This window comes from Struthio camelus, chromosome 22, assembly GCF_040807025.1.
Source record: "Struthio camelus isolate bStrCam1 chromosome 22, bStrCam1.hap1, whole genome shotgun sequence".
NCBI lineage: Eukaryota > Metazoa > Chordata > Aves > Struthioniformes > Struthionidae > Struthio > Struthio camelus.
In genome coordinates, this window is record NC_090963.1 from 5,530,437 (window position 1) to 5,558,193 (window position 27,757).

The 27,757-nt window shown below is 50.1% G+C and overlaps 4 protein-coding genes across 10 annotated transcripts in view; 1 reads left to right on the plus strand and 3 right to left on the minus strand.

Annotated features, from left to right (window-relative positions):
* LOC104143531 (beta-galactosidase-1-like protein 2) overlaps nt 1–1,661 on the minus strand; it is a 31,980-nt gene extending 30,319 nt beyond the window's left edge. The window contains exon 1 of one of the 4 annotated variants that reach the window (XM_068916881.1): nt 1,555–1,661. Coding sequence is in view for 2 of the 4 variants with exons in the window: in XM_068916880.1 (XP_068772981.1) it covers nt 1,054–1,136 (83 nt within the window). In the remaining 2 variants the exon portion in view is untranslated. Of the gene's footprint in view, nt 1–1,053; nt 1,199–1,554 lie in introns of those variants that run through there. The other 3 variants (XM_068916882.1, XM_068916880.1, XM_068916879.1) reach the window with 3 other exon arrangements.
* THYN1 (thymocyte nuclear protein 1) lies at nt 1,334–15,457 on the plus strand. Of its 4 annotated transcripts, none has more exons than XM_068916892.1 (9): nt 1,334–1,474; nt 4,026–4,193; nt 10,815–10,896; nt 11,882–12,111; nt 12,629–12,697; nt 13,431–13,523; nt 14,207–14,302; nt 14,960–15,110; nt 15,227–15,457. In XM_068916892.1, exons 3-9 carry the CDS (start codon nt 10,854–10,856, stop codon nt 15,271–15,273), a joined length of 729 nt encoding a protein of 242 aa, XP_068772993.1. In that variant the 5' UTR covers nt 1,334–1,474; nt 4,026–4,193; nt 10,815–10,853; the 3' UTR covers nt 15,274–15,457. The 4 variants fall into 4 exon arrangements, with proteins under 4 accessions (XP_068772993.1, XP_068772994.1, XP_009672366.1 ...); XM_068916893.1 differs by having other exon boundaries at nt 1,336–1,474; nt 10,818–10,896; XM_009674071.2 differs by lacking the exons at nt 1,334–1,474; nt 4,026–4,193 and adding an exon at nt 9,957–10,175 and having other exon boundaries at nt 10,818–10,896.
* Nucleotides 2,222–9,951, minus strand: ACAD8 (acyl-CoA dehydrogenase family member 8). Its single transcript, XM_068916883.1, has 11 exons — nt 9,759–9,951; nt 8,586–8,686; nt 8,033–8,202; nt 7,143–7,252; nt 6,797–6,873; nt 6,255–6,392; nt 5,686–5,821; nt 5,481–5,578; nt 4,859–5,011; nt 4,019–4,121; nt 2,222–3,149 (listed from the first exon to the last, which is right to left on the minus strand). Exons 1-11 carry the CDS (start codon nt 9,850–9,852, stop codon nt 3,097–3,099), a joined length of 1,233 nt encoding a protein of 410 aa, XP_068772984.1. The 5' UTR covers nt 9,853–9,951; the 3' UTR covers nt 2,222–3,096.
* Nucleotides 15,458–15,975: 518 nt separating the features above from the next.
* VPS26B (VPS26 retromer complex component B) lies at nt 15,976–27,587 on the minus strand. Its single transcript, XM_068916890.1, has 6 exons — nt 27,316–27,587; nt 23,023–23,179; nt 22,005–22,169; nt 21,031–21,206; nt 20,209–20,351; nt 15,976–19,596 (listed from the first exon to the last, which is right to left on the minus strand). The coding sequence occupies exons 1-6, from the start codon at nt 27,536–27,538 to the stop codon at nt 19,450–19,452; spliced, it is 1,011 nt and encodes a 336-aa protein (XP_068772991.1). The 5' UTR covers nt 27,539–27,587; the 3' UTR covers nt 15,976–19,449.
* Nucleotides 27,588–27,757: the final 170 nt, after the last annotated feature.

Consider the following 27,757-nt stretch of genomic DNA (forward strand, 5'->3'; position numbering starts at 1 on the left):
CATCATCTGTCAAAGAGCTCAAATGATGTAAAACCTTACAAGAGCCAAGGTCGACAGGGATAACATTAGCCTAACGCAAAAACTGATTTATGGTGCTGGCGATAGGTCTTTCCTTATCCATTACTTCTTATGATGGACAAGAAATTGTTATATTATGTGTAACATTTATTTAAAGCTTTTAAATCATTTCTACGTGGGTGTAGCATTATTCTCTCCAGCCCTTCCCATCCGTGTCCTGCTGGATGAACACTTTCTGTCAATGACTGATTCAGAGTGGTGCACTCGCTTTCTCTACGCATCCTGATAAGGAAAGACGTTTCGATTTTATCAAGCCTGAGTTGCGGTAAATCAGAAACGGATTTTTCTCTTTTTCCCCCCCCTCCCTCAGGCAGCGAGGAGGCAGCACAAAAGTTTACGAACGCTTTCCCGTTAAAAGGAGCCTCTTGTTTCCCGTTCAAGCGCGACCGCGCTCCAAGGCGGCAGCCAGGAGCGGCAGGTCGGCAGCACCCCGCGGCAGCGAGCGCGGCCGGCCGGCGCCGAGCGCCTCGCCTCCCCCCGACCCCGCGGCCGAGCGGGAGCTCTGCCCGCCTAACCGCCGCTCCGAAACCTTGACACCCGCTCGCCGGGCCGCCCGCCGCTCCCTCACCCCGCGGCACCACGCGTAAAACCCGCGCCGACGGCGGGCGGCTGCCGGAGCCAGGGCCAGCGCACCGGAGGAGCGGCAAGCGCGGGCTGAGACCCCCCCACCGCCGCCGCCCAGAGACGCCGACGCTCCAGACGCCTCGGTTGGGCCACGCGACCTTTATTCACCGCTTTTCGGCCTCTCCCTCCCGCGCTGCCCACGGACAGCCGCGGCCGGGCGGGCGAATCGCCGCCGCCCCCGCCCGCCGGCCGGCACCTGCTGCGGGCGGGCGGCCGGCTGCCAGCCGCCCCTCAGACCCGCCGGCGGCCGCGCGCGCCGGCCTCCCCTCAGCGCCGGGGCGCGACCCCCCCCCCCCGCCCCGTCCTTCCCTCCCCCGAGCGGCGGGGGCGGGGGCGTGGCGGCTCTCTCACCTGCGCAGCAGCAGCCACAGCACGAAGAGGAGGAGCGCGACGCCCCCGAGGCGCCGCTGCCGCCGCCCGCCGCACAGCCACATGGCGGCGGCCAACCGCCCGCAGCCCGGCCCGCCGCCGCCGCCGCCGCCGCGGCCCCCCGGCCGCTACCCCGCCGCCGCCGCCGCCGCCGCGGCCTCCGGCCCCGCCGCCCCCCGCTCCTTCGCCATTGGCGGCGAGCCGCTGCGCCCCGCCTCCCCCCCGCTCGCGGCGCCTCCTATTGGTCGCCTGCCCCCCCTCCGCCCGCCCGCAGGGTAGGGCGAGGGCGCGCGGCGCCTCGGGTTGGCCGCGCTGCTGCCCGTCATGAGGCGGGTGCCCCCTCCCCCCACCCAGCCCCCAGCGCTGTGAGGAGCGGCGGGGCCGCGACCGCCGTGGAGACGAGGTAGGAGCGGGGGCGGGGGGAGGGGTAGGAGGGGCCCCGCGCGCCTGCGCGCGCGCGCGCCGACCTGAGACGGCCGTTACCTGCCGCGCGGCGGCCGTTAACCGCCTTGGCGCCTGGCGCGGCGGCCGCCACGGCAACGGCCGGCGCCCTGCCCGCCCCTTCAGGCGCGGCTCCCCGCCCCCGGCGAGGCCACCTGGCCGCTCCCCCTGGGCAGCGGCCACCCCCGGGAAGGGCGGAGGCAGCTTTGCGCCCCTCGCCGCCGCGCACCGGGACCCCAGCCCCGCGCCAACAGGGCCGCAGCGCCGCCGGAGGCCTCGACGCGCGCAGGTGACTTCCTGTGTAAAGCGTGAGGGGCTTCTGCCTTCGACTGCCCTTATCGCGCCACGCAAGCAGAGTTCACTTTGCAGGGCACTCGGGGAAAGGAGGAGGCAGGATACATGAGGGCCCATTAGCAATGGCCTTTTATCACCTAGGAAGTCTAATCTGAGATCAGAAAACACCTACAGCTGCCACTAACCTCCTCTCTGCCCGTGTCAGCTCCCTTCCCTGTGCCATGTACTGGGCATGTGGTGGGAAGGGAAAGGGGAGCTGGTTCTCCTTTGAAGAGGCTAACACAGACCCTGTAATTGGTGGGGGGGGAGCTGAACTTTTTTTGCAACCCCCTACATGGAAAACCTTCTCTGCTACCTCTGGTTAAAACCTTGAAACACTGCAGAAGAGAATTATCATAACCTCTGACACAGTTGGTACATTTATGACCATAGTTTTATTGATTTCAAGTCTGAGGAAAAAATCATTGAATCTACCAATATTTTTACTCCCTCTACGTAGTGCACAGCAGGGAACACTGATCTGAGAAAACAGAGTTTAGAAGTTTCTGTGCAGGACCTTATTTTTTGACTTGTAACTCTGCACTGCGAGGCTTCCTTGAGATAGAGGAAGCACCAGTACGTGGTGGGAGTAGGCAGAACAAGCACTTGGCACATTAGAAAATTGTGTGCTGGCAGAAGAGAAAGAGGAATGCTTCTAGGTGAACAAGAGGCATCCTCCTCATCCATTAAAAAGCCACTGCATTCAACAAGTGATTAGAGCTGCAGTGTTTGTGGCTAACTTGTCGCCAGTGGTGTATTCAGCACCTTGGAGGTCAGGCTTTTAAACAGGGGAACTAGTTCCCTGGAACTAAATGGTTAATAAACCATTATTATGATCGAGAAGAGGAACGGTGCTATGCAATTAGGTTGCACCTCCATCTCTGCCAGTTTCAGTCCTGGCTCAGCAGAGATGACCAAGAAGTCTAGTGTTCCTCTTTCCAAGAGGGATGGGGTGGCAGCAGCCCCTGGTCAAGATTTGGAGACAGAGACTCTTATTCACAACTGTGATTTATAACTTCAGGCTGCACAATACTTCCCTAGTAACAGCAGCTCTGCCAGGCACAGAGTGCAGCTGTGGTAGCACGTGGGTGGTGTCCAGCTGTGCTTGGGGTCGATATAAGCCAGAAAAACTGTTTCCACTTGGGTATCCCCCCCTCTCCAGTCCAGGGGAGAGAGCTGGTGGATAGGGGAGGGAAACAGATGACGCTGTAGCAGATGAAGTGCATTAAGGCTGGAGACCAGCTCCTGGCTTCACTCCTGTAACAGATTCCTGGCCACAATCATCCGCATCACCTCGTTGGTACCTGAAGCATGACGAGAGTGCAAAAGAAATACAGTTAAGAGACAGTCCGATTCTATCCCCAATGAAGACAAAGAAAATTCTTCCATGATCTGCAGTCTTCAGCATGGAAAAGCTCTTTCCAGGGGGAAAACTTGAGGTGGCGTTTAGTAGGTGTTAGGGCAAAAAGTAACTGCCGAGTGCCAACCTATTCCTCAGGAAAGGCTTCAGAGTGTTAAGTGCTGGTGCTCCTTTTTCTTTGGACATTGAGATGAGGAGGGCACCAGGCATCAAACAGAACTTGGTATATGCCAACACGCAAGTTCTCTGCTTTACTGTGTAACACACAGAAAGAAAGACTGTAGTCCCACTCAGTACAGGCAAGATCATGGACCTACCAGGTACCCTTGTTCTAGGTGAAGGGAATCCAAAGAAGGGAAAGTAAAATGGTTCGACGGCTGAATCGAGATTAGAAAAGGCTGCTGTACACAGAGCCAAGCTCAGAGACTGCTAGAGACACAAATGTCAAAGACTGAAGATAGGCCAGAATCACAGAAAAGGAATTGTTGGGGAGTGCCAGCACATGCCTGTAGGACTAATGGGATGAAATTAGACAGAGACACTGCTAACATGAAAGCTAGAGATCTCCCCTGGCTGTGAGACTCTTACAGTACACCCTAACTTCTCCAAAGCCTGGAGGGAGAGAATACACCAAGTGCTCTCAGCCGAGGGGTTCGCACACCTGACACCACCAGGAGACCTCATGCTCAGAGCAAAACTGGATTCTGAAACCCTAGAAGCACAGAGTCATGTAGGTAGGAAGGGACCTCTAGCAGGCCTGTTCTTCCCCTGGTACACCGCCAAATCACTGCTAGTGAGAGCTGCTTCTTTTACCTTCCAGGATCTGGTGGACTCTGATGTCTCTTACAAACTGCTGCACAGCATAATCCTTCAGGTAGCCATAGCCCCCGTGCATCTGTAGAGCCTGGTTACAGATCTAAGGAGAAGATAATCATCGCTGGTGAAGAGATTTGCATGGTGCTGAGGACAAGTCGGCAACAGAAGCTCGGTAAGAACCCAGGAACCTGGGCTCAGTTTTCTTTCTGGTCACCTAATCTCATCTCTTAATAGAGGCTAGTGTGACAGCAAGGAGCTCTCAGCCCCAGCCAGTGCTGCTCTCAGTGCTGTTCCAAATTATTGATGCACTTATGGGAACACTATAGCATACAGATACCCAGGGAGTGCTTTACTTAACCGAGGCAGTTTTTGCTGCGTTTCCAGGGAGCTACTGATGCAAAAATCAAAACGCCAGATCACCATCTAGCGGTAAGTCAGGGAAAATCTGTTCAGGCTCTGATTTCTATTCATACAGGACTTCAGGCCTCATTATCTATCAGCTTGTGATATAAAACAGAAGAGGTAGCAAAAATCCAGAGGGCTGAGAAAATACAATAGCTTCTAAATGTTACTAATCTAGGAAGATGCGAGGTGCAGACTTCTAGGAAGTGGTTTAGGAAAGAAGAGACCTGAACTGTGGAGAAACTAAGATTGCAGCCTCTACAGGTTGCAGAATTCTGTCCTGTAAAACATCTTGGTCCTGAAATGGGGCTTCTGGCTCACTGAACATGCTCAGGTCTGGGTTCTGCAGTGCCAAACTTCTTTCTGAGATCCTAGGCCCTAAGAGGGGTCTCCAAGCTTCTGGTTATGACGCCGACTGAGGTTTGAGGAACCTACCGCAAAGCATTCGTCAGTAGCAAAGAGCTTGGCCATGGAGCACAGCACAGCCGCGTCCTTCTGTCCCTCCTGCAGTGCCCGCGCGGCATTGCGTACCATGAGGCGTGCTGCCACCAGGCGTGTCGCCATCTCTGCCAGCCTGAACTGCAGGTACTGCCAGCAGTCAGCATGAGGAGAAAAATTAGGTCAGCATCTTCGGAAGGGCCTGGGTCCTGAACCACATCCCCCCTACCTTCAGGCAGGTCTCGGGCCTGACACACTTTCTTACTTGGGAAAAGCCTGTTGCTGACATGGAGCTCAGATCTCCCTTTAGTTCTACCTCTGTCTCATTTGCAACCTCCACCTCTTCTTCCATACATGACTTCACATTGCAGCTGACTGATAGGTGTCACACCTGAGCAAAAGCCCTCCCCTCCCACCTCTTGCCACCCAAACCTCTCTCTGAAGCAGGCGCTGATGGTGAAGGCATGAGAACAGTCATGCTGGGAAGAGTTCGTGACTATTGCAGGCCCAGCTTCTCCCAGGGAAGACCTTGTGAAGCAAGAGGGAGCTCTGGCTGCTTGCTCAGCCAGGAGCAGAAAGAGCACGGTTCCCGGGAGCGCAAATCTGGTAGAGAAGTTACCTGATTGTTTGCCAAGGGTTCCCCAAACTGTTTGCGGACAGTGAGATGTTCCTGGGCCAGAAGAACAGAGGCATGAGCAGCTCCTAATGAACAAGAAGCTGGTGGGAGAAGCCAAGGGCACAAAGTGAGTATGAAGTTAAAGCAGACTGGCAGCAAGATGATCCTGGCCCTCCACCCTTGGCTCCCAGCACTCCTTCTTTCTTACCAATGTTTATCCTGCCTCCGTTCAGCCCCTTCATGGCAATGTTGAAACCCTCCCCTTCAGCTCCCAGCAAGTTGCTGACAGGAACAACGCAGTCCTCGAAGATCACAGCCCGAGTTGGCTGGGAATTCCAGCCCACCTGGGAAAAAAGAGAGCACCACCCAGACTGCTCAAGGGGCTGCAAACATTCAACTCCCCAGTAGAGAACTACTCCGCCTACTTTCAACCCTTTTTCTCATTGCCAGACTGTCACAGAGCACCTTTGGGCCTGCTGTCTATGGGATTTGGTCTCAGTGCGCTCAGTTAGAAATTGGGATGCACGTAGTTACAGAACAGGCACAGATCCAAAGAACCTTGATGTTCCCAAGATTAAAATCTTTCACTTACCTCAAGGCAGGTGTTGCACAAACTTCCCCAAACCTAGCCTGAACTTGGCTTGGGAATAATTCACCAGGGCCAGGCTGGGACTCTGATCCCATCTAAGAAGAGCTCCCTAGTGTTTTGCATGGAGTGGCCTATCTCTGGCCTGCATTTCCCTTAAGTACATGGGAAATAAAGAACAAGCTTCTTACCTTCTTCTCTTTTTTGCCAAAGCTGAGCCCTGGTGTCCCCTTCTCCAGTACCAGACAGGAGATGCCCTTGGGTCCTGGACCTCCTGTGCGACACATGACCACGTATACATCTGTGTCGCCACCCCCACTGATGAAAGCCTGCAGAAGGGCACAAGAAGAAGGGGGCCGCTGTCGTATGCTAACACTGAGCCTGCAGCAGCAGCTGGGGTACAAAGACTGCTCCAGGCGCTGCCTAAGAGACACATCAAGAAGTATCAGAATCAAATTCTGTAAAGCACAACTTCAGCTGCACCTCAGGGAGAGCTACCCAACAGCAAGATCTACTGAGTCACAGCTGAGGGGCACAGACCCAACTGCCAGGAGATACTCAGGGACCCAACTGGACTAAGCTCTGGTGAATGGTCTGCAGAGCATGTCATACCTTAGGAGAAGAAATGAGGAGACAGTATGTCCTACATGGAAAAGGAAAGGACAGTGAGACTCAGGCACCCTTGTGCATGCAGCACCATGCAACAGCTTTAGGATGAGGAGCAAAGAGGTACCTTAGAGCCATTCAGGACATAGGTGTCCCCCTTCCTCTTAGCTGAGGTCAGCAGGGAAGCTGCATCACTTCCACTTCCTGTTCGGGAGGTAAGGAAACAGCCGATGAAGCAACACTTCTCTAGAGCCTGCAAATTCTCCTGGAGTTTTCACACCCTAGGACGTGTGGGTTTGTACCACAAGCATTTCAGCAATCATCACCTGCCCCTTCCAAATTTCCCTGTGACTGCTCAAACGAATAAGAAAAGAAACTTGTTACCTCTGGCTTCCAGGAACGTTCATGTCCAGGAAAACCATGCGGGGAGTGAGGGAAGGGAGAGGATTTTTTAGTTCAGGATGCTTACTTACCTGGCTCAGTCAGGCAGTAAGAAGCAAGTTTCTCCATGCTACAGAGTGATGGGCAGAACCTGTGCCTCTGTTCCTCATTCCCAAAGGTGTCGATCATCCAAACACACATGCTGGAGCAAGAGAGAAGGAGCAGCATTATAGTACATACGTGTGAACACAGCCCTAGAAGGAAGGTGGGTCATACAAGAGCATCCCCGACTGAGGAGAGCAAAAAAAGCTCCATGGGGTTCAGTCAAAAGCACTGAGTGCTTTTTGAAAGCTTCATGCTCCGTCTCTGCTGCAGTTAATCTCAAGTACCCCAGGCGGCAGCCCTCCTTCCTCCTCCCACAAACCCTGGAATGGAACCAAATGAGAGGCCACAGGGGCTGGGAGGAAGGAGATCTGCCTTCCATTCACCACTCACTGCTCTGTGGAACAGAACATCCCCATTTAAAGCATCAGCGTTCCCTCAGCACCACTGTCTCTTAGGAAAACTACCTGGAAGAAGGAGGCATGATCACGCCGTCCTTTTGTGCAAAGTGTGCCCTTTACTGATTCAGCAGGATGAGGCCCTGATATCAACTGGTGCCTTTAGGCTTTGTCACAGTATGACCAAAGCAGCAAAGGATTTTCCAGGGAGGTTACTATCTATAGATAGTTCAAGTGGAAGAGCAGGGAACAGAATCCAGGACTTGATCCCATCTTGCATGCCACAAAGCTAAAATTACTTCCTGCTGGCATCTCAATTTTTGTAGCCTGTTTGTTTACTGCAGTCAAGCGTGTCTGTTTGGGGTCCCAACTTTAGATAATAAGCAGCACCAGGAAAGCTGCCTCTAGCTGGATTTAAAGCCCACAAAACAATTGTTTTTCAGCCTGGCTGACGCCATCCGTCACTCTGCAGACACACTCACTTGTGGATGCTCAAATAAGCAGTGGTGCTGGTACATCCTGTTGATAAAGCTTCAAAGATTATGGAGGTATCAAGTCGTGACAATCCAGAGCCACCGACATCTGGTTTCACATAGATCCCACCAAATCCTAGCTGGGCTGCCTTCCGCATTGCTTCCACAGGGAATATTTCCTATTGGGACAGCCGGAGACATCACAAGGGAATATTCAGTCAACTTCTGGTATATCTAGGCCAGTAAGTCCAATCCCAAACTCCTGCAAAGTTTATGAAGTAAGTTGGGTGGGTTAAAGGATGCGCAGCTACCTAGACAGATACCATCTCCAAGAGGTAAATGCAAGTTTTCAGAGGATTGTGTAGCCTAGCTAGGAAGGCTTCAAGGAAATTTCTGATGGCAGCCCACCCCAGCTACAGTAGTGTCTTCAAAAGAAGTCTGTATAGATGGTATTACAGCGCTGAGGAGCCACTGCAGGAATCCCTCTGGTGAGGCCTAAGCATAATAATATCCCAAGGGAGGAAAGAATCTGAGCAGTGCAACCCTTCTGAGACTGTCATACCTTTTCATCCCACTCAGCCATATGAGGAGCCAACTCCTTGGAAGCAAAATCAAAGGCAACTTTTTGGAATTCCTTCTGCTCCTCAGTCAGGCCAGCAGATGCTAGAAGAGCAGGAACAGATCAGATATGTGCCCATAGCAGGGAAAGCAAGCACCACCACCTCTTCCGTATAGCAGACAAATTCAGAGTGTCCCTTAACCTATGCATACTGTTCAGCATCTCTGTTGGAGAGACTATTTATCTGTCCCCTGGGGTCATCATGAAGTGTTCTGGGAGGGGTCAGTGGGCTTTAGCAGGGGGCCTTCTTAGGACAAAACAAAACCAAGGTCCCAGCTATGTCTGTCCACTCAACACTAACTACATTGCAAGACTGGGACAGGGGCTGCACAGTCCGCTCCAGCTGTCACTCCATTTCACTAGGTCTGTGCTGCAGAAATACAAGGAAGCAGCCCTGGGACTGCAAAGAAGTGACACTAAAAAGCAAACAAAGAATAAAGAATCTCCCTCGCGAGTTGTCGTTATATCCTGCGTTTCAAAACTCCTGCTTTGCTTGCACATAAATACAACATTATTTTTATAATTCCTCTCCTAAAATTCATCCAGGTGCTGCTTCTTCGATCCTAAATGTAGGTACATTTAAACGTTGAAGCAATTTGTCTGATAAAATAAAGTGTTCTGAAATCCTTTAGGAGAAAACAGGCAGGGACGCAGCTGTTATTCAGGTAACTAGAGATCACGTTTAGAGATCAGAAGATGACTTCAGTCACAGGATAACTGAGACTTATGAATACTGCACAGTCAAAAGTGCCTTCCTAATGTACCTTCCATAGTGTTTTACTGAGTCTTTTTGAGATACTCTTTGGTTCACAGTCCAGTTTGAAAGACCACGAGGATCTAGGGCAACTACAAGGAAGGGGAAAGGGTTTTGTTGAGGGGGACACGGCGTTGGAGCCGCGCTGCCAGCCGCGTCGCGGGGCGAGGCCGGGCCGCCGCGGCCGCGGCGCGGCGCGGCGCGGCGCGGCGGGGCGGAAACACCGGTCTTTGCCCCTCGGCGGGCGCCAGCCCTGCTTCGCCGCCCCAGGCACCAGGAGGCCCAGGAGCGCCGGGACGGTCTCCCCCGGGACGGCCTCCCTCCCCTGGGGGGCGAGCGCGGGGCCGGCCGCGGAGCCTTACGGTCAATGCAGGAGGCGATCCGCCGGCGCCCCGCCGCCGGGCGCCGCCGCAGCAGCAGCAGGGCCCCGACGCGGGGGACGGCTCGCCAGGCCATGGCAGCCTGGCGCAGCGCTGCCGGGGCACGCCGGGAGCCGCGGGCTGCGGGGCGGCGCGGGCAGGCAGGACCACAGCTCCCGGCAGGCGCGCCGAGGGCGGCGCGGCACGCTGGGAGCTGTAGTCCTCGCTCCCGGCTTACACATTGGTTGCGGGGAGGGAGGCGAGCCTTAAAGGCAATGCCTTTTTTGCATAACGGTTACTGACTTCCGACTCCAGTTGGGTGGGGGACGGCGTGTTTCCTCCTCCTGCGCTGAAGCTTGGGCAAGGCAGGAGCATCCTTTCCCTCAATCCCAGGAGAGGGGGCAGCCGCAACCAGAGCTGGTGAGGGGGAGTCTGGGCCTGGGGCAGGAGGGATGGGAGAAGCTTGGCACAGAAGATGGAAAAAGTTGATGCCACCCGCTCTGGCAGGAGGTGGCTGAGTCAGAGCCAAAAACTTCTGACAGGGGCTGCTGGCAGATGGGGGCAGGGGTCGGACCCGCCAGCTTGCTCCCTTTTCTCAAGGGGCTTTTGCATGCATATCCCTGAGCAGCAAGCTGAGCCAGACACCCCCAGAGCGAGGCTGGACCAAGCTCTGGAAACAAGCTGCTCTCACTTCCTCTATAGTGCAGCTCCCCTTGCATAGCAGGGAACGTCCACGCTTAGGCCAAGCACCTTCGGGACTCTTCTGCACCAGCTGCTCTGCCGAGGAGAAAAGCAGCCCTTCTGCTAACGTCCATTAGAGCACTGCTATGGAGGCCTGCCTGCCTGCCTCCAGCAGGCCAAGGGCGTGGTGCTCAACCAGTGCCAGGATTTGCACTGATGCAGGAAATGGTGCTGAGAGAGCCCAGGCTGAGCTCAAGGAAGGAAATGTGTCTACTCTCCATTTACTGTACAGCTTTCACTGGCCTCTGTCTCAGATCACTGTCCTTTTTTTCAGCTTGCCTGAGTAAGCAGTAATTCTTTCTCCCTTCTCTCATTCAGCAGGTGCTTCTCAGTGAAGATAATTTGAAGAGATCAGAGATGCCTTGGCCAAGCAGAAAGAGAGACAAAGGAGCAGTAGCAGGTCTGTGCAGACATCCTAACTAATTCAGCGTTTCTCATTTGAGGCTCCAGGCTGTAGTGAAAGTACAGACAGTCATCTTAAGTGCCTGTCTTTCAGAGCAACGTGTCTCACGGAGAGCATTTCCTCTGTAGAAATGGGTTGAGCGTCCATGTGTGACTGAGACAAGCCTACCAGACGTACGATAGGGACAATGAGATATTCTCAGCACAAGACAGTTAAGCAATGTAACTCATTCTTACTCATGAAGAGCTTTTGGATCCTACATGTTAGGGATGATCTCAAAGTATACCAGTATGGTAGCAGCATGACAGCAGGAAGATGATGTGGCACCATTTGCAACAAAAGACTTGTACTTGAGGCAACGTTATTTGGTGCTTGAGGCACAAACGGGGAATTACACAATTGTCTGTCCCACTCACCTGCTGCAGGCACTCCAGCAAATAACTATCTTCTTACCCTTTAATCACTTGTCACTAACTTTTTTTGCTGTCCGAGTCCTGGACAAACAGGGATATGGACCACCTCTGAACCCCTAGCGCAGTGGAGACTTAATCTAAGGCTTACAGCTACTGCAGCAATTGAAATAGCTTGCTTTGCCGCTGAATTTTCCTATTATTCAACAAATTCACTTAAATCAACTTTGTTGCTTGCAGCTCTGCTATTAATAATAAAAATCAACTACATCTCACTGGGGCAGCATGTTCTCTCCTAACTTTTTTTGGTAAGTCCAAGTATAAGCAGAGTTATGTATTAAAAACTATGTTTGTGCACACCACAAAAAAATCCTCATTTCAGACATGAGTTAGAAATACTCAGTAACCCTGGTGACAAATGCTAATACCTTAAACCTAGCATCTGAGGCCCACCAAACTTCTGCTGCAGGCATGTGAAACCATCTTGGACAATAAAATTGTTTCAGCACCAGTTCTTATCAGAAACAAAATGTGTTTTACCTGAATGGTTCTTTTTTGCTGTTTCTTTTAAGACAAAAAGGAGCCTGATGCTAAAGTAGCCAAAACTGAGGAAACTCAGAAAACGGAGGAAGAGGAGGAGAAGTCCACAAAACCTCCAGCTGGGAGTTCCAAGTCAGGATGGAAGAACTGGAAAAAGGCAAAAGAATCCGACTCTGGTGGGGAGGAAAGCAAGCAAACGTATTGTCACTGGCTTCTGAAATCGGAGCCAGAGAGCAGGCTCGAGAAGGGAGTGGATATGAAAGTAAGCACTGACACCCATTCTAGTGTTCTTACTCAGCAGCTAAGTGTGGAAGCAGTTACACATCTAACAAGAGCATTAGTGCCTAAACACTTGAGTTATAGGATCAGACAACTCTGATTGTTCACAGTATCAACATGATTGCGTTTCTTTACTACTACTCAGCAATCATCTGTCTTCCTGGAAATAGAAAGTTGTAATGCTATTCTCTTCTAGCACAACCCTAGCTTCTTAGGGCTTGATCCTTGTAGTAGGAGAGGAAATCAGGTCCTTGGGATGTTTAAGTGTTCGTAGCAGGGACAGCATCTATTTCAGACTCTGCCTTTACACTGCTGCAGTGTTCCCCGTATATGAAGTCCTTTCTGTAGACCCTGTGGGAACTAAAAGGTTCTGAGAGGTTTGTACTATAACTGAAGGATCAACTAGAAACAAATGTTTAAGCAAAACGTAGACAGTAAGACAAAAAAAAAAGACCAGACTGCCACCTGAACTTAACCTGTGTTTTCATTCCATTTGGCAGTTCAGCATTGAAGACTTGAAGGCTCAGCCCAATCAGACAACCTTTTGGGATGGAGTAAGAAACTACCAGGTAAGGATCAGGATCTGGTGTTAAAGATGGGATCACTGAAAAATCAGGAGAAAACACACAGAAAATGAAAGGTGCCTTTTTTCCCCAACAGATGACTTGTCCCCTTTACCTGTTACAGTGCTTAAGTTGGTTCCTTTTGGTGCTTGCTGCCTGCTTTAACAATTGCACTTTGACCAGAGTATATGCGCTTAATTGCCTCTACCTCGAAAACTTCTTGCCCGTCTCATTCAGACTAGGTAATTTTCTGTCAAATCGCTCCGTTTTTCTTTAGTTTGGCCTCTAAGGGGTTCAAACAGATCACCAGCCTTTATTTCCCTTGACACCTTCCCGCAAGTCTCTGCGCACCCAAATACTACGCCTTGTCAATGTACAGCTTTCTGTTCCAGCCTTCACGTGCAAAGGAGATCCACATACACTTCCTCTGCCTAAATGAGACCAGCTCTGCTGCTTGTTTGCTGACCGCTAACTTAAGTCTCCTGCTATCTCTGAATGAGGGTGGCCAAGCTGCTAAATTCCTGCGTGCTTTCTAACCAGCGAGATCTGGCTCTTTAGCCTTGTTATTACTTCACTTCATTGCAGCATAAAACATCTGTAGGAAAGCTTATCTGAGTAGTGCTGAAGCACATATCCTGCTCCTGTTGTTTGTTCCTGTTTCCAGCTGTTTATAATGAAGCCCTGAGAGGGCCTGCCATGTCCCCTACAAAGGGCTCAGTCTCTTGTTTAAATCTGACAGGCACGGAATTTCCTGAGGGCGATGAAACTTGGGCAGCAGGCCTTCTTCTATCACAGTAACTGTAAAGAGCCTGGGATCGTTGGCATTGTCAAGGTGAGAGCTGCTTGCTCGTTCTGTGTTTCAGAGAGGAAAAAAAAAAAAAAATCACCTGTGGGTTATCAAACAGTTCATTGGCTCTACCTCTGTCTCGGAACAAAAGGAGCGCAAGAGAAGCCTAATCGGAGCCTAAGGCATTTAGGCTCAACAGTACATATCACAGCAGAGCTGACTCAGCCAGTCTTCTTTCCCCAGAGAGATAGAACCAAACTGCTGTGATCCTGCTATCATTTCAGAGTGCTTCCAGCCAAGTCAATTGTTGCTCTACACTCAGGGCATCTGATTAAAATGTGACTAAGTTCTGCTAAGCTGAGCCTGCAAGGCAGTGGCCTAAACCCTAGGGCACAGAAAAACTTTAAGAGGAGCACTCGTCACAGATACTATCCTCATGTGTCTGGTTTTCCTCTGCTACATGTGCTCCTTCCACGTTGCTCTCCAAAGAGGTGATGGTGCTTCAGTGACATCCACACTGTTCTGGAGTGCTTCGAGTCAAGAAACATGAAGGAAGGAAATGCCTTATGTGGTTAGAATGGAGTTCAGGGGAAGCAAGGCTGATTTTTACACCAGAATTACTTCTTAGGTCTAGTCACAGCTTTCATAGGGGCATTTCATACTCTTTGCTGACAACAATATTTAACTGACAGGAACGTGTCTCACATTCTTCTCTCCTTCTGCTTCAGATCGTAAAGGAGGCATACCCTGATCACACACAGTTTGATCAGAAGGATCCTCATTATGATTCCTCCAGCAGAAAAGAGAACCCCAAATGGTCCATGGTAATGTAGTAAACAAAATACAGCTGTTTCAAGCTGGGTGTAAGCCCAGCTGAGTTAGGAGCCTCCTCTCATGATATCATAGATCATCTTAAACTTCTCTCCCAGCCTAGCTACCTTTCTCTCCCAAGAGAAAATCCAGTCCTGATCGTTTTCTCTGCCTTTTCCCCTGTCTTGTCCACGGGGCTGCCCAAATGGATCTCCCTAAACTTTCAAATCTTACCTGCATGCAGAACTGACCTCCCTGCATTGCAGAACTGTGAGTTAGGAAAGACAATCAACATCTTCAAGCCCCACTCTGGGTCTACAGCAAACAAAGCTGTAGTTTCGAGGTACGGTAAATTATAGGGAAGTGACTGTTCTCAGACTGTTTGTAACCCACATCATCTTCATTTTGTACCGTTTGTGGCCACATGAATGTATATTGTCAGTAGACAGCACTAAGATCCATGTAAACAAGTGGCCTGCCAGAAGCGTCTGAAAGCTCTTGTAGCCCTGAGCAAGGAAGAGCTTCCGTACCGCTATAAAATACTACACATCAGTCATTTGCTTCAGTTGAAGATCTTTAACCCCCCTCCCCAAGGTCTTTTGTGACACCTAGAGACCATATGCTTCTCCAGCCACGCCAACCGTTCTCCTTTGCTGCCCATCACTTCCCAGGTGGATGTCCAGTTTGTGCGGATGACAAAACGTTTCATCCCCCTTTCTGAAATCAAGGCCCACCACCTGGCACATAAAGCTGATGGAGGCCCCCTAAAGAACATGATGCTCTTCACAAGACAACGTCTTTCCATCCAACCACTGACACAAGGTAAGAACCTTCCCCTTCTCCAGACTTTTGGTGCCATTGCTTCCGAGAGGCAGCCCTCACCCAGAGAGCTAGGAAGTTCCACTTACGACTCTTTCTTCCTTACCTTTTCAACGCAGAGGAATTTGATTTTGTCTTGAGCCTGGAAGAGGAAAAGCCACATTAAGAAACTGACAGCAGCACAGCTTCCGCCCAACCAGCTTCTCCCTACTCCTAAACCAGCATAATCCTCAAGTTCACTCGCTTAATCACAGCAACAAGAACAGGCCTGCACATGATTCAAAGCTTCATGTCCCTTACTTCGACACTGTTATTTTTGCTTATTTTTAAATAAAGCCTCTTAGAATCAATCACAGCTACTCAATTTTTAGCAGTGGAAAAATCCTGCAATTTATCTCTGGAAAGAGGAAGTGGGTGCATCTTGCTTGAGGATGTTTATTACAGGGGCTGATGCAGTTCTACATACGGCAGAGGGAAATTTTTCTGCAGAAACATATCATTAAGCTTCTGTCTAGAGCAAGGCGACGACACATCCACCCTGATTGCTGCAAAGCAGATCACCGTTAACTTCCTGCAGACAGAAAAATACCCATGTTACGTTAGCTCTGTTTTCTTCTGTTTCTCTGATGTCAGTACTAGCTAGCTAATTTTTAATAGCTGTATGGGTCGTCCACCCCCATGGCTTATAAGCAGCGGCACAGCTTAAAGAAAGATCAAGTATTTATAAAGATAACGAAAGATAGACTCTTGAAGCATGTTTGGAGGGGTGGAGAGCAAGGCCCTAAGTGTATCCTAAATTAAAAGCGTCTGGACACCCTAGAAAACCCAGACCCAAAACAGGTAATATAAACCAAATCAGACAAACTCATGCACAGCATTTGAAAGCCGGGGATGGCTCTTTTTAATTGGAGAGACAAAAAACCCAAGTTTTAAAATACAGCCATTGAAAAGACGATGAATTAAGAAACATGTAAACACAGCAGAGGCTTAATTACAAGTTGCACTGCTTGGTTTAGTACCTGAACACTCCCCCCCAGCCTGATTATCTGCCTGGAAGAGAGGGAACGACCCAAGCACTGAACAGAACCACCCAGCTCAGGGAGACATAACAGCTCAAGTAGTGTCTGCCCCTTGCCATGCTAATGACATTCTTCTGTAGAACCTTGTCCTGGAGTGACCTTATGCTTCAACTTCTCTCTGAAGATGCTCAGCACATCTCTTCCACCCCAGACAAACAGAGGGCTTAGTGGGTAACAGGTTGAATGGTCTATTTAGATTAAGTAAAAATGGGGATAATTTCTAAATTCTGGTTTCATAACTAGGGACACAGGAGAGAGGGCACAAAGTAAAGCAGGAAAAAACCCCAATGTATAGGATCGTGCACATTTTCCAATTAGTCCCTCCAGGAGCATTCTGGGAGCTTCTGTTACTCCAGGAACAGATGTTGAATAGAAGTCTCCTTATGATGCATTGTCTTTTCAGACAATTATCTTATATCCAGCAGGGATGCCGTTCGGCCAGTAAATGAACCATTCCTGGAATGCAGAGGCATCCTCATCCACTTGGTTTCTTTTAATACCACATGCCTACTATCAAGAAGAATATGCAAGGGGAAAAAAAAAAAATCTCAGGACAGCAGGGAGGTAAGGGAAAGCAGAGGGTGGTCAAGGTGCTGCTGTGCTCAGCTTAGCCATGGAAAGGTAGTCCGCTATCCCCAGAGGCTCCCCGTGGGAGCTTCACTTGTCTCCAAAAGATCATGTTATTGCCACAGCATAGGTGGTTCCCCCGACAGAGAGGGGGGAGTAAGTCAGTGTCAAAAGTAACATCCAGGTTCCTTTGCCCTGTGAGACACTCAGCAGGTTACCACCCTTTTCCCTGACCTAACAAGGTAGTTGTCTAAAGTAAGCTTTTGCTTCAGGCTCAGGAAGACATGGCTCCAGCCCATGGCACAGACTTCTCATGTAAAGAAGAGCAAGCCACGTCTTCACTATTACAGAGCAGAAACATGGTGTGACAAGAGCATTCAGCAGAGATGAGGTCATTAGTGTCCTCTACAACAGAGTGAGACTGTCCAGCTCTACTAAAAACCACAACCTTACACGTGGTGAGTAAAAGATAACTTACTTTGGCAAGCAGAAACACACATTTATCACTGAAATACGGTAGCTGTCTTATTACATAAAGAGCTTCCCTTCCCACCCAGACCCCGTTCCCTCCACCAGCACTGTTCCACTAAACAAAGCAGAAGATGCTTTCATTTCCTAGCTGCAAAACAACTGTTCTACATCCAACTGTAGGACAGAGGCAGAGGAGATTCATTCAGAGTCAAAACTAAGCTGGGCAAAACCTAGTGAGCTACAAACTCACAGGGAGATCTAGTCAAATCCCATTCGATGGAGCTCATATCCAAGCATTTAGTTCAGGCTTCTCTCCATCTGGTAGGAGGTTTAACCACCTGCTTCCTTGGAGGACGTCTAAAAAAGGATGGGTATTGGCCAAACTCAGTCAAGTCTACACAGCCACGTCTGAAGTTTAATAGAGAAGTGATTTCCTTCTGGGAATGTTCTCATGATTCTACTTAGCTGAAGGGTAAACAGAACTTATCTCAGAATAGGAAAGACCCTTATTCTCATTCTCACCTCATGCCATACCCACAGACCTCACTGGTCAATTCAGCTCAGGCCTCAGGAATCAGAAAGCTTTACCATCCTTCCAGTTGCTGCTGGGCTTCATCTAGCAGCACATACAGGCTATGAGCTCCTTAAACAACAGCATCCCACTTCCTGGGATGACCAGTCCTTATCCTGCAGGCATAAGGGAGAAAACAAAGCGATACTCGCACGTTTCTACACGGCCGTCTAGTCCCTACTACAAAGCCTGCTCTGTCACAAGGACACAGAGTTGAGCAGGGCAGCCTGTGCAGTACACGCTCCCACAGGGAGCCCCCATTTCTCTCTCATGTTCCAGCGCTCTTCTCCAGACCTCTCAAGGCTGGTCTGTCCCTGCTCTGCAGCACCAAATGGGACCCGTACAAGTGCAGAAACCTGAAAGACCGAATCTCAGGGGTGCTCAGGCAGCTTCTGCGACAACACTGGGAAGGCACTGGTCTCAGAGCCAGGAGCCTTCCCGTCCCCACTTCCCAACCATTCAGCAGCACTGCTAGCTCCCTCCCCACCTTCACGGCGCTGTCCAGCCTGTGTGTTAGAGAAGGAAATTGTAGCCGACCTAGCTTCAACTTAGCATAAGTCTGACTCTTGCTTAGCATAAGTGCCTACAGCACGTGACGCCTGCAGGCCGTGGGACTGAACTGTAACCCAAAGAACATTGCTGACAATGCGACTGCAAAATCAGCTAGAACTAGCCCTCAACGATACACAACAGAGTGACCAGAATGAACAGAGGTAACGGCTGACCTTCGGATAAGATAAGGTACAGTGGAGCAGGAACATAGCAACCGTCTAGCAACCGTCCCGGGATGTAGACGTGAACCAGTCAGAGGGAAAGAGACCACTGACTCAATAAAGAAGACTGGGAGAGACTTTCACTGGCAGGCAGGAAAATAAGACTGTAAAAAGTATAATTTCTTAAGAATTCTTTTGTTCTGGGTCCCTCCCCAGAGGCAGCCAGCTTGAGCTGTTACTCTGCTGTCCCGGCATTTAATTAAATAATCCTCAGCATGGCAGTCAAGATTTCCCACGACAAGGACAAAAAAGCATTCCTGCTGCCCATGCTCCACCAGCACAGTGGCTCTGTGGCAGTCCCAGGGCTGACTCAACTACGTCATGTAACTGTGACAAAGAATCCAACAACAGCAGGAAGGGGAGGGAGAGAGGAGACAACATGAAGCTATTTCAAGTAGGCCGCACCTCAGTCTGACTTCCTCCCCTACCTTCCAGCTAAAATAGTGTCGTTTTCCCTCATGACTATTTCCAGAAGGCAAGAAAAATATGACCTGTCCTACACACCCCCAAAGCAACGTCCACACTGCTGAGAAGGAGCAGTGGATTTGGCCTTCACTTGCTCTCTCCCTCCCTGCTGCCATGCTGAAAGGGTCTCGGGGCAAGGAGGAGATCAGGCAGCTAGCTCTGCAACACATGTCAAAGCAGCCCACCCCAGAGGAATGTAGTTTATTGGGAAGCACTGAGGTACCTTCAACTCCACAGTACCAGTGCTCCAGCTTGCCTTTCCCTTCTATCCCATCCCCACCCTACTGGTCCTTTGAAGAAAGGAATTAAGTCAAAAACGGATATTTATTTTCATGAAGTCTCTGAAGTATTTTCTCTTCCTCCTCGCTGCTGCCCCCACTGGCTCCACAGCAGCCTTCCTTCCTCTGCGTGGCCTCTCACTGCCGGCTGTTGTTCTCTGCAGGCTGGCTGGGGGTCTTGGCCTCGGTGTGCGAGGATGTCCCCTCAAACCGCTGGGAGGCGATGGCTGCTTGGTGGGACATGCTCTTCCTCACTATGTCTCCTTTCCGCCAAAGCACCACCTCCTGCAGTAACACAGCCAGCAGGGCTTGTCAGGGCTTGCAGAGAGCTCTTCCCGGCCCCACCCGGCGCCACTCAAACCAAAACGCTGAACCAAGCTGCAAGGTCAGCAACTTGCACCCCGTGCTTGCACCCAGAGAGAACTCAACCCATGCTGGCATGTTGCACCCTCAGCCACACACGTTAAGGCCACCCAGAGTGGTGAGGAGAGGCCTCTCAATGCAGCCTTCCTGAAAATTTGGGTACAGCTCTCGTCTCCAGGAGTACACAGGGGCAGCCCACTGGATGTTAGGCCTGTCCTACTGCTGCGCACCACCACACTGGAATTGATAAGGTGAAGCACAGGAACTCCAGTAAGGGCAACAAAGTGGCCAAGTGCCACCATGTAGGCACCTTCGTACATGCATCCCCACACAACCACGCACATCTGAACTGTGTGGACGGTCTCTTCTAGGCCCTCTTTGCACATCTCACGTGGTCTAGTCCTGATGGATACTCAGCTCAAGGATGCGATTCCCGCCGCCATGGGAATCCCAGCTTCCTAAAGATCCTGAAAACACAGTAACCTCAAGTGACAGTCTGCAGGCTCCACGAGACCTAACTGCTCCGTTTCTTACCTGCTGTTTGAAGTAGCGCCTCTCTTCCTCATCAATCAGCACCAGGTTGAGGTAATATCGCACCGAGAACTTCTTATTGATGTCCCTCATCGTTGGAGTCAGCTCGTAGCCAGCCAGGAAGAGTCTGATAGGAATGGACTCCCCTACAAGGGGCACAGAATCATCAGTGCAGGCAGAATGCATAGATACAAACTAGGAGAGCGCTGGCAAAACAAAATCTCACTAGGGCACCTCAACCCTTGGGACCATTTCAGCAGGCGGACTAAGATGAGCTGAAAGATCTCAAAAAGCCATCTGGCTGCATAGTCCATAGCCAGACCCTGCCCTTGCTAACAGCAGTTCCATCTCCACTTTAACAGCACAGGACTCCTTTGTCACCTGCATCAAGACAACATTGCAGGAAAAAAATGAACAAGGTGACATTTTCTGCGGCAGGTGATTCTGCTGGGCAACGGATTTGGAAAACAAGTGACACTGGAGATTTGCAGCAAGCTAGAACGCTATCTTTCTGCTCTGAGTTACAAAATGCCAGCTGGTGGCCCATGCCAACAGTGAATTTAAATTTATTCCTGGTTTTGCCACTGCTTCATCCAAAGAATTAAGTAAAGACACTGCAACTCATCGTACCTCAGATCCCCCACCATACCAGAGAAGGAAGGGGATCATATTTAATCAACTATATAAACTGGCATAAGTCTACCAGTGAAATAGGATGCATATTACTACTGAGCACAGAAATTCAGCTGAAGATACTCTGGGACTCGTATTCCCATCCCCAAAGACTTCAAGAAGGTATTTCAAGGGAACAATCTGCCTTCTCACCTCTCACAGGTGCCCCATCCATGATCTCATATTTAGCTATTGTGTCATTCTCATGATACACGTTGGGTCCAGTCCCTGTTGTTTCTCTCTTGATGATATCTATCTCCATGTGTTTGATCTTGATCCGCACCAGCAGGAAGTAGATCTTTCCAACAATCACATCTTTCAAATGATACCTAGCGCACGAAGGAGGAGAGCATCATGATCAAACACTGCACAGCAGACCAGGGCACAGGCTGCAGAGCAGCAACTCAGTTGTCAGGCACTTCCCTCTTATCCTCAGCCCCAACACTAGCTTGCACAAGCTATTTCCACCACCCAAACTAGGCCGCTTTAAACAGTACCTCAGGTTTCATCCTCCTGTCTCTTGGAAGTCAACAGGAACATTTAGCATGATCGCATAAATCAAGAACAGGATATCAGGCTGAGTATCTGCAAGAAGCCCCTACGATAACAGAGCCTCCAAAACCAGTCTTTCAGGTCAATTAAAACTAACCCAAATAACCCAAATGTTATACTGCAGGGAGATTTGCCAGTATCAGCTGGGAAAGATGCATCAGAAGTAGTTTAAAAGAGTTGATTCCAAGTTCTGTGCTGGAATTAAGGTCCCACTTGGGCTGTACTGTCTAGCAAAGAGCAGAAGTTATTATGCCTTGAAGACACCTGGAAATACTGACCCCACTGAGGATACTGGAAATGTGAAGTTACTGCAGTGGTCTCATGCTATGCACCACGCTCGGTATGTCATAGCCATTGCTTCTCACTCCTGGGTCCAGAGAGAACACCTATGGGCAAGGAGGGGAACTCACATATCCTAAACTAGGATTTTCAGCACGTCAGAGAACTGTCTGCCAGCCTCACTCTAGCACACAAAGAAAGAATCCATTTGAAAACCACAGGCAAGACCCGTCTCTTGCTATTAAACAAAGCTGACCAAACAGGTAGATGGTTCCCCACGCTCTCGAGACACTTACTTGGACTTGTTATACTCAAACTCAATGTGCAGGCAATCCTCAATCCCCACCTCCATCTTAATAGAGGAGTTGAGCTCTGGGTAGGTGCTCAGAGTATGCACAACTATGTCCATCTCCTTCACCACATCGTTCAGTCTGCGGCTGACAGTCGCTCGGAGGAAATACCTGCAAAAATAGCCTCCCTCCTATTAGGACAGCATAGGTAGCAACAGAGACAGAGCAGGGAGGGAATCAGGGCTAAATGGATTAGACTGGGCTGTCCGAGCTGTCTTCTTGATACCCTAGCTTCTGGAGCAGCCAATATCCCATGTTGGAAAAGACAGAAGGGAATTTTCCAATGGAAAAGCAGACTCTTCTAAGACTTCTATAGGCGTTGCATGCATTTGTAAGCCTGAGTTTCTTAAGCACCGTTTTGGGGATCTGAGAAACGGCTTGCAGAGCACATGCCGAAAATCACTGCCCTTTAACCAGAGCACCAGTCTCCACTGATACACCTCTATCCGTAGTTCTTGGACTTTTCCAGTCCTCCCTTTGAAGCCAGTGACTGGATATAAAGTCAATTGGACTGCCTAGATGTGAGATATCGTTTGCAACGTACGAACAAAATATAAGCTAGGCATCTGTTGGCATCTAGAGCACAATTGAAGTAAACAAGCCGGATTACAAGACAGCGAAAAATGTCCCTATTGGAGTCTAAAGCAAACAATGAGACAATACTGTTCTTTCGTTTTTTGAACTATTGATAAATTAGAAGCATTTGGAGGATTCAGAAGGGGCTGGTTCCTCTGGACTGGGGCAAAGTAAGTTACAAGAAGCCTGATGCATGCTTGTAAAAGTAGAACTCTGAAATTCAGACAGCCTTTTACAATTCAGCCCACCAAACTTCAATAGGAGTCACGTTACAAGCTTGCAAGGATATCTGGGAAGGGATGCTGCACTCTATTAGCATTATGGTGAACATCAATAGTTGCACACTGCCCAGACCAAGAATTGGGGTCAGCAAAGGGAGGAGACTCACCGTAACTTCACATTCTGCCCCGTGTAGGATTCATAAGGTTTTTCCACATGTGTGAATTCGAAGTCAAAAGTCTGTGATTGAGTGAATTCACCAGGACGGGCCAGGTCTTTTACGAGAGACACAAACTCATGGTGGTTCCCCCGGTCATAGTAGAGTTCTAGGAAGATGCAAGTCCAGGTTAAGCAGTGCCGCTCAATCCCATGTGACACAGCAAGGAAATGCAGAAGATTTCACAGCTAAGAACAACGGTCTTGTTCAGATTACTACCTCCTTCACCACAGTTCAGGGAACCTCCCAGGGAGCCTGTGGTTGCAAAATATAGCACTTGTTCACTGCTCTCTGTCTGAGCCAGAGGCAGGCCAGAACCTGAGCAGGTGCTGTTGTAGTAGTCAGGACAGCAAGATTCTCAAGTAGGGCTATCCCGAGGCTCGCTTCTGAAAGAGCCAGTTTTGCACCGTTAGTTATTTGCTCGCTGTACAAATCAGCAGAGCTACACATATTAACAGATGCCTAAAGTGACTGCAGTTCTTCACAGGGAGATGACAAAGCTGGGTCAAAGAAAGGGGGTATTGTGTAATAGAGAGCCCAGATTCCTGGGGTATTTACTTGGTCTATTGCTAACCTTTCCCACATCCTCTCTATGACGGAAACAGCTAGACAGCTTGCACTATCGTAACAGTATCAGAAGATACTGTCCTTTATCTGTATCTAAAATACCGGTCAAACCATGCCCTCATGCAAGAGGTCCTGCCCACATGTACGAGAACAGGACAGAAACGCATCCAAATCAGAAGGCTAGTATATTTTCTGTCTCCATAAATTATGAGATCACTGAAACAGGAGGGAAGAGGTCTGCACGGCCTCAACTACTACAATGAATCAGGAACTTGGCTTGCCTTAGACTGACATAGGTCAACTATAATCAATATTAATTATGTTCAGACTGCCTGAGAAGAGGGACCAGCAGCTCATACAATCCCTTTTAATAATTTTCTACAGCATTCAAGGCCACAGGCACTGGTGCCCTAATGAGAGGCAAAAAACACCACCACTTCTGTGGAACAGCAAGCGCAGTGACAGAGCAAAAGTGAAGGGCTAGGAGGCTTCCAGCTGTTTGTGCTTATTCTTTGACAACAAAGAGTTTGAATGGTCTGGATTCACCTCAGGGAACGAGGAACGGTGGAGAACCTCACTGCTTCCACACTATGTCAGTGCTATGACAGCTGAGTGGGAGAGGGGGAAGCTGAGCCAAGTAGCATCGGCCCCTAGGTAACACGTGAATGGCCTTGTCAGCATGGATGAGGGAAGAACGTTCGTCTTTGGAAGCACTGCTCAAGCCAGCTCAAGCAACTGAAGCTGTGACATTACTCCAGCTTTCCCCACAACCTTCCCAGTTCAGAAGGGGCCTACTATAGGGTCCTCATTTAATGAAAGCAACCCTCTCTTTGCTCCCATGTGGTTTTCTCTGATAAGTCAAAGCAGCAGAAACTCACAGTCTGCAAGTTGCATTCACAGCTCTGTATGCAGTCTTCCCTTCGCAACCCTGCGTGTGAGCAACCTGTGACTACCAGGCACCCACGCAGTTCTTGAAAAAGGTAAAGCATGGCCAATCTGATACCTTTGAATCAAGAAGCAAAAGCCTGAGTCATCAGACAGTCATATGCATCCACGTTCACTGTCAGCACTAAGCTGTGCAGTGGAGGCTTTTGGGAGGTACTGGTAGAGTTCGGGAACTGGAGAGAGACTCAGTTCAGACTCAGAGCTCCGTAAGACACATGATGAGGTTTCAGCTTTTAAGTTATGTCAGTTTCTCATACCATTTTGTTCACCTTCTCTCTCTAGCGGAAACGCTGGCACTAGAACATCTCCCATTTGCTTATACAAAACAGCAAGCACCACCAAGCCCTTTAGGCTAGGCACTCTGGGGACATAAATAAATAAACCAAGTCCCTCTGCGTTGCATAAATGTCCAGTGAGAGCAGGAGAGTGCTTGTTGATGTGATGGAGAGAAGCCATGTGGCACATAAAAAGAGGAAAATATCATCGTCCCACATGATGCAGAAGGCAACGACTGAATTTAAAGCAAGGAGAGGCAAGCGCCAGAGTACTAAGCTCTCAGCTACCTCCAAAGGGCAGAGATTAGCACTTCAGAGCCTTAAGAAGAGGAAGCATTGATGTTTTCCACACTTTAGAAGATATTGGCATGTCAATCAGATAGAAGCTGCAGTTTCAGTTTTTCAAAGCTACAAGGTTTCCATGTTAACATAAATAACCTGCCAACATTCTGGTGACACGCTCAGGACACAGTAACCGCAGGCGAACAGAAATCTTAAATGGGTCCTGCATTCACAAGAGACCCCACAGGACACTAGAGCGTATTCACAGTCTGGACTCTGGTATCTGGTCTCAAACAGCCATCTTCGCTGTGACACATCACTTCTTTATCTCTTGGTCTCCTTAACCGTTAAATTATCTCATATATACCATTAAATCATCTCATATATACACTGACCTTGCAGCAGGGAGAAGTCAGAACATAAGGCAAGCTTTTTCAAGATGACAAGCATTAGGGAAGTGCCATCAGCAGTACAAACTTCCCAACTAAAGCATTTCGGGCTTTATTAAAGTAGCTTGACAGGCAACAACAGAGGAGTAACGCGTAGCCACAGCAGCTCCTAATACACGCTGCTTGGGCAACGTTTGTAAATTCACAGTAGTTGTTCAAAGTATCTACGGCTCAAAAGTCTTCCAAAACGGGGAAACAAAAGCAGACAAAGCAGCACAAAGAAGGAGCAGGAAGTGAAGTTCATGCTGAATTTCCACTGAGGACCATAATCAAATAGGAGATCATAGACTAGCTTGTGATAAATAGGCTCACTTATGCACCACTGTTTATAGGCTCTCTCCGCCTGTCCAGCCCTTTCTTTCCAAGCAGCAACGTTACGTGCAAGTGAGGCCAAGAGAAAAATTAAGCAGAAATACTGGAGCTGGGAAAAGGAAAATGGAAAACCACTCACTCACTTTCCTATACCGCACGACTTACAAGGCAAAGGTTTTAGTCTCAGGAAGATAACGGTAACACGCAAGCCCACTGCTTGCCTACGTAGCGATTTTCAGGGTTAAACCGGTGTGTACAGAGGACCACAGATGCAAGGTATCACACTTGCATAGCTCAATTAATACATAACCAGAAATGAGTCACACCATTAAGAACATCTTGAATTTATTTTGAATGGTGGGTCTCAGACACGTCTGTGAAACACTGTAATCTCCACTCTGATCAAACACTGGGTGTGGCAGCTACCTTGCCTCTAAGAAAGCAGGAAATGCGTAAACAAATCTAAATTGGTTACGTACACAGATAACCACGAGTTTTAAACAACAAAAAATGTCACTGAGATAACTATGCAGGATATATTTCTTTTCAAAGATAAATAGAGGCAAATGTAGGATCAGTGGAGCTGAGGCTGTAAGCCTCAAGAAAGCTGATCTACAAGGGTTAACTGCCTTGTGGGGCAGCAGGTCTGGGGGTGTAGCTGGTGATTTGAAATGCACATGCAAAAACCACCTGATTCGCTGTCCTCTGCCCTCAGCATAGCTATTGCTTCCTAACGCATCCAGGCTTAACAAAATCAATAGGCACAAACGCAAATAGACATCTAGCCGTGCATTAACAGAAGAAGTCGTGAAGAGAGGCACTCTGGAAAATACCATCTAACATGTTGTGGCTAGGATTTTCAGACTAAGATCTGAATCTGGAGGATGGAATCCAAATTTGATACTACAGCAGAGCATATGTCTTTTAGAGCTTAAGTCAGTGGCTGAGCAGAAGCAGTAAAACGGGACAGGAGAACAATGACCTGGAAAAGGAGTGGAGTTCCCTCCCTTCTGCACGGGCTCGAGTCAAGACAACGGACTGGATGGCCCAGCTCTAACAGGGGCTTGGAATAATTTCAGGCGGCCATGGGAATTCGCAGCGCAGCTAAGCGCTGCTTGAGAACGAGCATAACCTACTTTTTATTAACGAGGATTTCCATGCCTTAGGGTGCAGCGCAACGCCAATCCCGTCTCCTAAGCTAGGGGAGACAGAACTCGCCCTAGCGTGTATTCAAAGCAGCGGCGTTACTAAGGCAGAAGAAACGCGTGAGCTTCCATGCAACATGCTGCAGCCCCGAGCGGGAGGCGAGGCGCCGGGGCGCCGCCGCCGCCGGGCCTGCTGCGGAGGCCGCGCGGGGGGCTGCGCCCCGGCAACGGGCCCGCCGCCCCCGCGCTCCCCGCGGCCCGGCCCCTCACCGATCTGCCCGATGAACTCCACTTTGATGCCCTGGTGCTCCAGGCGCTTGTTGGGGTGCTTGAGGGTGAGGATGACCCGCCCGGACACGGTCTCCCCATCGTAGAAGAGGAAGTATTTCTCCTTCTTGCCCTCCTCGGTCTTGTGCTCCACCCGCCGCCGGCTCTCGGCGTCGCTCAGCACCAGCTCCAGCTCCGCGCTCTGCCCGAACCCAAAGAAGCTCATGGCACCGAGGGGGGGGCGGCGGCCGCCCGCGGGGCACCCCCCCCGCACGGCCCCGCCGGGGAAGCGCCGGCGGCGGCTCCCGGCCTCCCCGGAGGCACGGCGGACAGGGCTCGGCGGGGCGCCTCCGGGGGTGCCGGGCGCCTGCCGCGGCGGGGAGCCCTGCGGCCCCGCGCCGGGCACTTACCGCTGGGGCAGGGGCGGGGGGGAGGGGGCCGCAAT